At 36.4% G+C, this 9,500-nt stretch overlaps 1 protein-coding gene and 2 long non-coding RNA genes across 5 annotated transcripts; 2 read left to right on the plus strand and 1 right to left on the minus strand.

The window, feature by feature from the left end:
* Positions 1-1,664, minus strand: LOC130424876 (uncharacterized). Of its 2 annotated transcripts, XR_008906996.1 has the most exons (3): positions 1,449-1,664; positions 749-827; positions 1-346 (listed from the first exon to the last, which is right to left on the minus strand). It is a non-coding gene; the product is annotated as an uncharacterized LOC130424876 (long non-coding RNA). The 2 variants fall into 2 exon arrangements; XR_008906995.1 differs by lacking the exon at positions 1,449-1,664 and having other exon boundaries at positions 749-1,441.
* Positions 1,665-1,685: 21 nt separating this feature from the next.
* Positions 1,686-4,033, plus strand: LOC130424885 (uncharacterized). 2 transcript variants are annotated; one of them, XR_008906998.1, is made up of 3 exons: positions 1,686-1,724; positions 2,420-2,554; positions 3,621-4,033. It is a non-coding gene; the product is annotated as an uncharacterized LOC130424885 (long non-coding RNA). The 2 variants fall into 2 exon arrangements; XR_008906997.1 differs by lacking the exon at positions 1,686-1,724 and having other exon boundaries at positions 1,810-2,554.
* Positions 4,034-5,153: 1,120 nt separating this feature from the next.
* On the plus strand, positions 5,154-9,231 carry mns1 (meiosis-specific nuclear structural 1). Its single transcript, XM_056751213.1, has 11 exons — positions 5,154-5,170; positions 5,949-6,085; positions 6,201-6,425; positions 6,536-6,663; positions 6,741-6,843; positions 6,919-7,148; positions 7,285-7,501; positions 7,594-7,701; positions 7,920-8,177; positions 8,321-8,446; positions 8,903-9,231. Exons 2-11 carry the CDS (start codon positions 6,083-6,085, stop codon positions 9,008-9,010), a joined length of 1,506 nt encoding a protein of 501 aa, XP_056607191.1. The 5' UTR covers positions 5,154-5,170; positions 5,949-6,082; the 3' UTR covers positions 9,011-9,231.
* The last annotated feature ends 269 nt before the right edge of the window (positions 9,232-9,500 follow it).

Genomic DNA, 9,500 nt, shown 5'->3' on the forward strand with positions numbered 1-9,500 from the left:
TATGTTTAATAGCAAAAAAATTTTTTTACTTTGTATAACAAACATTGAGCCAATAAAAAAATATGCTAACACAATGTAAACACAAACTGCAAGACTTTGAAAAGGTAAAAGTGATGTTGTGAAAGACAAATAGAAAACAGCAGCTCATGACAAAACATTCAATTTATTGATAGACATGTGTGACTTTAAATTCAAACTCCACAAACTGTCACAGGTTCTCGGTTTAGCTTAATGAAATGGTAGTAGTCAGTCTTTCAGGGAACATCAAAGAAGTCAGTGTAATGAACTGTAGGCCAACATCTGAGCTCTTGATATCTTCAGCTGGGTCTCACAGAAAAAAAAAGACCTGCAAGAAAAATCAAACAATTCATACCCATTACAAATCCATTCACTCACAAACTCATGTGGCAATAATATTCAATTTATTGTACAACAACACAACAATTCTCTTTGTAAAATATTCCACCTGAATAAAATATCCAATCAGTGTGTATGGAACAAAACTGAACAACTAGTTGTTTATGACATCACGGTACACACATTGGGACATCTGTTAACATAAGCTTCTAATAATTTGAATTCCAATAGTTCCTGTAGTCACATATTGTTTTTCAGCAGCCATGTTAACAGATTAGAACATTTATACACAGCACATGTGCTAAAAAAAACTTTTGAAACACACAACCGTGTCAGAGGGTTGTTGGCCAAACAACATTAGCATTTGAAGGATTTTTAATATCTTCCTCACCTACAGTGGTACAGGAAAAGCACGGCATGCAAAGCAAGTGCACCAGAACACTCTGATAAAGGGGATGTTCAGACACAACCTGAAACCATTAAAGATTAGATAAGAACAATAATGTTTTTTACATTCAATCACAGTCAGAAATTATAAGAATTCAACAACACTCAAAAGACATATGTTAAGCACAACAGTGACTGCCTCCGTTTATAGCAGTCTGTACATTTAATTACAGTGAATATAAAGTTCAACTAATGAACGCTTAAATAACTTTCAGATCTAGATATAACATACTGTTTACATCATTTGTCTCTGTTCTAATTATTTTTTGTTCTTATTTCATTACTTACTTTTTGCTGCTTTTTAACAAATAAACGTTTTATTTACATATATGAGCTCATGTGTTGTTGTAAGTTTTAGTAAGATTTAGTAATTGTTTGCTATTTGCTGTAATAAACCATCGCATCTACCTCGAGCATTGAAATAGCCAAACGCCTATCTTAAATTATGCTTTACACTTTATCGATGCTGCATGTGGCCTTTCAACATTTTCCACATCAGACAGACCGTGTGCTATCACGACAATAAATTACAAGATTATAATGCAAGAACGTTTCAAAACCCAGAACAGTATAAGAACAACAAGTTGGTTCTTATTTTATATTTTAGTATAAGGAACTGTGTAAACTCAAAACACATTGCTTACCTCAGACGAATCGGTGGCGGTTGGCAATTAAATCAAATGTGCAGTCTATGCGCGTGCGCAGAACTCCGACTCCTCCCACCAAGTTTTCAACCAGTTTGCATCTGGATCAGTTCATCCATTGGCTGGTTAATTGTTTTGGCGCGATTTACATGATCACGACAGCTTCTCGCGTCATCTGATTGGTTGATTTGAGTCAGGTTCACGGGATACTTTGGATTCGAAAACTTTATTCCCGCCCAGGATTCTTCTCGTCTCTTCTTCAACGGCTGTTTTTAGGTAAGTGTGGTCGGTGCTGTTGTTGTTAATTGGTACAATTTTCTTAAACGAGTAATTTTATCAGACTCCTCCGTGTATTTTCAGAGCCAGAGTGTGTTATTTAGTGGGGTTTGAAGCAAAATAATTTGAGTAACGTAGGTTGACTGAGGATTTCTTAGAGGGTTTTGCATCTGATATTTTAATATGCAACAGGATCAATGTTTTTCTATTATTTATGCTTACAAATATTAAGATAATCAGCCTGCATAGGGGCATTTGGAACAACTAAATGTATTGATTTAAAACGTTTAACCTTTGTTTTACTATATAGTTTAAAAATGTATTACTTGTTTGTCAGGATTTATACAATATAATCATGATACATATTCATTTAAAAATGTATTCACATGAAATAACACATACAATAATTTCAAAATGTATCTGATTATAAATGTATAAATCTCTTAATTTGTAACTGCTCAAGTGTCTGCATGTTATATACAAGTGAATGGCACTCATTAATGTCCTTTATTGTTTTAGACATCACTAATTAGGGATCCTTAAACACATTATATTCTGGAATGGCTAAACTGTTAATGAAAATCTACTTCTTAGATAATATGAGCTTTAAAATTGGTTTCCATCTTTATGATATACATCTTTGACATGGGATTATTCACTTAATATTTGACCTAATTTTTGAATTAATTTGGCAGAAGTCCTCCAATCCACCATCAGCGAGACTGAACTCCTCCAGTCCAGCTACAGATAAGCTGCTGACCCATTTCAGAGGAGGAACATTGGCCATGACCCAAAAGGACCACTAAATCCTCAACTTTTTCTTGACACTTGTAAGTGTATATTTATATCTCTAAAAAATATCTTTAATAAATATGAGATTGTGTGCTTGGTTTTATATGGATTTTAATACGTTTTCAATAAAAAACTTATTTGCAGCTCTTCTGCTTAATATCATCAATAATCAAGAGCACTGTGCTCTGTACTAATTGTGTATAAATTGCATTAATCCTTTTAAATTGTTTTTCTAAAACATGTGACCCTGCCTTTGAAAACCCAGCTGAAGTTGTTTTGGACCTAAAATCATAACATAATGTACATAACATTATGTGAAAATATAATGTTGATGCATTAAATATTGACTGACTATGGCCTTGTCAAAGATCTAAATCATATTGAAATGAATGACTGAAATCACACTTTGATACTCATTCTCTCAGAATTAGATTTCACAGACAGGGTCACAAATTGTAATGGACATTTAAAATGAAAGTTCTGTCTGATTTACTCACCCTCTAGTTGTTTCAAACATGTATAAATGTCTTTATTCGGTTGAACACAAAGAGAGATATTTTGAAATAATGTTAACAACTAACAGTTCTGAAGCACCGTAGTAGGAAAAACATTTCATTTTTTGGTTCTGTTGAACACAAAAGAAGATATTTTGAGTAATGTAGGAAAACAAACAGTTCTGGGGAACTTTTGATTACATTTTACATTTTTCCTACTATGTCAGTCAATGGTGCTTCAGAACAGCTGGTTGCTAACATTATTCCAAAATATCTCTCTTTCTGTTCAACAGAACAAAGAAATGTATACATGCTTGGAACAACTACAGGCGGATTAATCCCTCTAATTATTTCTTAAGATTAAATAATGCTGTTTATAGGTTATGTTCATTTTAATTTTTATCTAAAAAAGTACATTAGGGATTGTTTAAAGTATTTAAATAATATGAATAAAAAATTGTTACACCTTTTATTGCATTTACTTAATGTGCATTATCCGTTATTTTATTTACACCATAGTTTCCACACTTAAACATTTTTTAAACGATGAACTGAATTTTTTTTTTTTAAATTACCAAAACTATATTTAATAATTATGTATGTCTTTCAGCTGCGGTGAGAAAAATTCCCTAACAAAAAAAACGGTCATATCCAGAGATGGCTTCAGCTTGCTCCGGATTGGGATGGAGGAAGAAGAGAACGGCTGAAGAGAAAGGAGATGATAAATAGCTGTGCCTCTCATTTAGAGCCTCAATAGCTTATGCGTGCGAACACATACGAAATACATTCATTTCCTTTTCATGTGCACACACGCAGTTATGTGTTATGTTGTTTATAAAGTTTAATTTTGTCTTTCTTTGGTTTATAACGTTTTCATTTAGTCCGTATTCGGTTTCATTTTTTCAAGTGTTAAGGTACTGTTCATTTAAAGTCTAAAGGTTTCCGTTTTACATAAAAATATGTTCAACACAATGTGTTCACTTTATTTTTATTTGTAAATAAAAAATGTTTATTGAAAAACAATTCAGGTATTGGAAGTTATTTTTTCACATGATTTTGGCAATCATAGGCTGTTCTATGGCTAAATTTGGGGGTCTCTTTTTAAAAGCCAGCATTGATCTGGTTTACTTCTGGCTACGATACGGCACCCAGTATTAAAACCTACTCTGGGCCAGTTCAGGGCCAGTTATGGCTTATTAATTGGCGGAGGCTCGGACCAGTTGCGGCCCATATCTGGTCATGGTCTGTAATTTGGATCTGGGCCACCCTAGGGCCGTCATTCAATGTTGTATGTGGGCCGAGGGAAAAGTATTGGTGTGGGCCGGAGCTGGGCCAACACAAAATTGTTATGTGGGGGGTTGTTACAGCAAAATATTTACTATAGTCGTGTATAAGTGCATGTGCATTATTGTCTGAATGCACCTACAATGTATTACTTCCTCTAGTCACGAGTTTGACTTGTTTACGAACAGGAAAAATGTCCACAATACAACATGTTATGTTTATTGTTTTGAGTCATTAGGAGTAGGGCCTATGAAAAACAGATTGTTGTCATTTACTGAATATGCGGATTTATTAATTGAGTAATCGACCCAAAATTCATTCATTTATTGATTCAATATTGATTATAAAATTAATGCGTGTGTCCATAGTGAAACATTTTGAGACACGTACAGCCCTTTCCCACACTTTCAACAGCAGAGGTCATAGTCGAACTCTGATTCAAAAAGGATTCGAGTAATGAACCGTTTTCCGATACAATTTTGTTGAAAATTTCAGTGGTGCAGAAAGCTTCACTTCGCCATCACTACTTGCAGCAAACCAAATTTGCTCATTTCTATCTTTCGTCAGTCTTTAAAAATAAATATCCGATTTCGCGCTGTACAATCCATCGCACAACACCCTTTTCCGTTATAAACAAAGTGAATATAACGGTACACGTCGACTCGCTTGACTTTCGTGTGCGCTGCAGTGACGTCACGTGCAAGCATTGCCGCCAAGCGTCAAAATAAAAGCTTTGTTCCACGAGAGGTGAAGTCTGATGTCAATCAACATAAGTAGAGAATCAGATTTGGGGGTGAAACCCAAGGTGGCCAATTGGATGTCAGGGGTGTTCTGTATCCGCGCTTGGACATAAAATGCAGTCCTCTGCCATTTTGGGTAAAAGTCCGCATGATCTTCTACCGTAACAGTGCCATATTCAACATGTCAAATCCACTGTCTTGAGATCTTTACAAAGGCTAATTGTGGTTTCAGAATTACCGAGACGTGATTTAAAAAATTATATGAATTATTTTAAACAAATAAATATTGAAATGGTTTGTGTACATTTCAAGTCAAGAACCCCTTTAAAAACTCATGTATTTGTCACAAAAAGCACATTTGTTGGTCACATGTCTTTTGTAGGTCGCTTTGAATAAAATGTAAATGGACATACATTTACTATAATATATATCAAATGTATATTTATATAAATAAATAATACTATACAATATGTTTTAAACTATACAAGTATTTTTTTATTACAAGTTACAAATGCTTCCGGAAATTTGCTGACGCGCGCATTTGCCTCTGCTCAGAGCCATTGGCGGGTTCTGTCAACGGAAGTCCAAATCGCTGGAGCGTCATGTGATTCATGGAGCCTTCAGAGGGTTCCAGGAAGTTATGTTTTCTCTTTAAATGCTTTATTTCTTTCAATTTGTATTCATTAAATTGGTTTCGTCTTTAAATTGGTTAGAAGTTAACCTCAGTTGGTCTGTTTAATCGCAGCTCCATGCGTAACTAATACCTTCCGGGAACTATTGAGAGCCGCCAGGAACCGCCATTGCTGTGAAAAAACGGTTCCATTGCAGTCAACGGTGTTGACGCGACTCTCTCATATCAATGGCTCTGGATCTCCCAAGTAGTGATGACCAATACGGTTCGTTTTTACTGCCAGGTGCGAAGGCCGCCCGCCGTTTCCAAGACAACAACTCACAAACAAATGAACGTGCAGGGTTTCCCCACTTTGTTTGGTTAGCAAAAACATGTTTATCTAACAATCGACGAAGACACTTGCAGCAAACCTGAAAAATGGTAAATATGATTTCAAGCAGATTTAAGAAACTAGCTAATAATTGTTTAAAGATGCTAATAGCGCAGGATAAAGGTGTAATGTTACAATCCGCCCTTCTTTAATGTCTTATTGCAGTCGTCCGGGAGACAGCGGCGCAACAATTCTCACAGTCACCGTCAGAGGATGATCCTGGAGAACCGCAGACAGGAGGAAATTCGTGAAGATCAGGGCAAACGTGTGGCCAAAGAACGGCAGCTTCAGGCTAACCTCCAATGCGAAGATAGAGTGGAGAAAAAGCGCTTCCTCCGCAGACTGCAGGATGAAGAGTATGGAAAACACCTCGAGGAGACACTTCGTAAAGTTGGTTGAATTATTTCCATTTTTAAATGCATAAGCTGCATCAGTTTCTAAACAAATGCTACACTTTTAAACATGCGATAAAATACATTTGTTGGATGTATTTTTTTAAGGCAGAGGAGGACAGAGAGTTCAGAGAGAGGCAGCTTGAACAGGAAGAGAGGATGGCAAAGGAGATGGCGAGAATTCATGATGAGAAACTCCGAGATGAAAAGATGAGGCAGTACATTAAAGAGAACAGGTTGGTAATGAGCAGATATATTGTTTTTTGTATCTAAATAGCATGTTTATCTTATTAGACCTTTCCTTCATTGTTAGTGCTGAGCTTCGAGAGTTAGAGTTAAAGCTCAAGTCGGCCTACTTGAACAGAGAACGGGCAGCACAGGTAGCAGAAAAGGAGACGATGCGATATGAAGCAACGGTAAGTGTGAACTCGGATTGTGTTATATATTTGGGCCCATATCTTGTGACTAATGGTGCTTTAACATCACTCCAGAGACAAGAAGCTGCTATCGCCCGTAAAATAAAAGACGAGCTGGAGCAGGCACAGATAGAGAATGAGAAACAAGAGCAGAAGAGGTATGAAGAGGTGGTGCGATACCAACAAGATCTTGAGCAACAGCTTGAGGAGAAGGAGCGCAAGAGGCAGGAGGCGTATGAGGAGTTCATCAAAGAGAAACTCCTAGTGGATGAAATAGTGCGGAAGATCTACGAGGAGGATCAAATGTGAGTGTGTTTGTTTTCTGCAAATTTTATGTGTTTGTTTATTGGTAAATCATTCTAGGATCTTTTTTTTCCCACTTACATAACATTCAACACATTGGTACCTTCAGAAAAGTTATCATGCAAGCTTCATTTTCAGGGAGCGCCAGTTACAACTTGAGAAGGTTACAGCCACTCAGCGGTACATTGAAGATTTTAAGAAGCAGCAAGTGGAGTGGAGACGCATGGAGCGAGATAGGATGGAGGCCGAGAACAGGCGCATCCTTGAATATGCTCACTACCAGCAGAGAAGGGAGGAGGACAGGATGGAGAAAATTAGGGAGCGAGAGCAGGCGAAAGAGACCCTGCACAAAATGGTACATTACGACTCACACGGTCACTTTAAATGTTTTCAAGTTATGCCGACTCAAGTATTGATGTTTTTGTTCTGTCCTTTCTATTTGTTTAGCTTTCAAAGCAGATTGATATAGAAAGAAGACAGCGTGAAGAGATGGAGCGTGTCCGTGAGGAACTTGGTTTGGAAGAGCAGGCTGAGGCTGCAAGGCAAAAAGAAATCGTGAGCACTTCCTCAATAGAACATTCCTCGCAATTCTGTCATGAATTGTTTTGTTGATTGTCATTTGTTTAGCACATTTCGTACCCCTAATTCTCATTACCATATTGATTAACACGATTTATATTTTTTTCCTATTACTCTAATACAGTAATAAGTGGAATATTTTTTCACAATTACACTTTTTCACCTATGGTATCCTTTAATTCTGTCACTCACAGGAAGAGATGGAGAAGAGGATCCGGCAGCGCCTGGAACTGCAGCAGACACGCCAGGAGATGATGGCCTTCAAACAGATGCGCAAACAAGCTGAGAAAGAGGAAGAGGAGGCCTTCAGAAACATGATGATGGCCAAGTTTGCAGAGGATGACCGCATTGAGCAGATGAACGCCCAGAAGCGCCGTATGAAACAGTTAGAACACAAAAGGGCTGTGGAGAATCTGCTGGAAGACAGGAGACAGCAGTACCTTGCTGATAAAGTAAGACTTGCACCATGTTAAACTCAATTATTCCTGCTGATTCACCCTTTATTTAAAAGACTCACAGTGTACAAGACTGCAGAGAGTTAATATGTGGAATAAATTATTATGTGGAATAAATTATAAATTTGAATCTTTAACAGGAGAGAGAAGCAGAGGAGAGCGCAATGGAGCAGGAGAGAGAAGCTCAACGTAGACAGATCATTGAAGAGGAAAGACAGAGGCTCCTAAAACAGCATGCTACCAAACTGCTGGGATACTTACCAAAGGTTAGAACATCATACCACATATGTCACCCTGGATCACAAAACCAGTCTTAAGTAGCACAGGAATATTTTTTGTAAAAGACAAAAATACATTGTATTGGTCAAAATTAATATTTTTAAGTAAAGTTATTAAGTAAATATTAAGTAAAGATATTAAGTAAAGATCATGTTCCATTAAGATATTTTGTAAATTTTCTACCTTAAATATATAAAAACTTATTTTATTTCGATGGCCTTTCACAGTGCCCCTGATTAACAACTTCAAAGGCAATTTTCTCAATATTTTGAACTCATTCATCAATATAAATCATATTTCTTCAGGTTCAGATTATGTAAAAAATTCAATTTCGAAACATCTACCCATAAGACTGGTTTTGTTGATATGTGTTCCTCAAACTCATTTCTGGGTGAATTTGTTGTAATACATTATTGGTACAATCTTTGCTTTTTTCTTATTAGGGTATTTTCAAAGAGGATGATCTGAAGCACTTTGATGAGGATTTCAGAAACAATTTTAAACAACAACAGGCCGATATCTTTTCAGACGAGGCTTGGGGGGAAGATTAGCTGTGACAGTTCTTGTCATGAACACCACATTATTTTTCTTGGAGGTCTTAAGTGCTTAGTACTGGGGTTTTTAAGTTTCTAAATGCTGTTACTGTATATTTTATCCTACAAGCTATTAGAAATGGCCAATTACAATGGATTTTATCAGACAAAAATGTTTTTCTTTATTTTGCTTAATGACCAAACTTGATTGACATAAAAAAATACTACCTATAACAGTTCACAGTGTGTTTTTTAGTATACAGACATTTTCACATACATGTCTGCCTATGCAGTAGGTGTTTATATTGGAGAACATAGAATACACTCTTCCCTGAGCTGTTTTATTTTAGACACAAACCATGTTCTCCATATAGCGATCCATTTTCTCAAGGAAACATGAGCAGTTGCTTTCCTTTCATTGCTTCATTACAAACTACTGGATATGGGTTGGGAGATGGTTGCCAGCAGGCAGTATATCATACCATAAAGAATCTAATCCGATATGACT

The sequence above is a fragment of the Triplophysa dalaica genome, chromosome 1 (genome assembly GCF_015846415.1).
Source record: "Triplophysa dalaica isolate WHDGS20190420 chromosome 1, ASM1584641v1, whole genome shotgun sequence".
NCBI classification, from domain to species: Eukaryota; Metazoa; Chordata; class Actinopteri; order Cypriniformes; family Nemacheilidae; genus Triplophysa; species Triplophysa dalaica.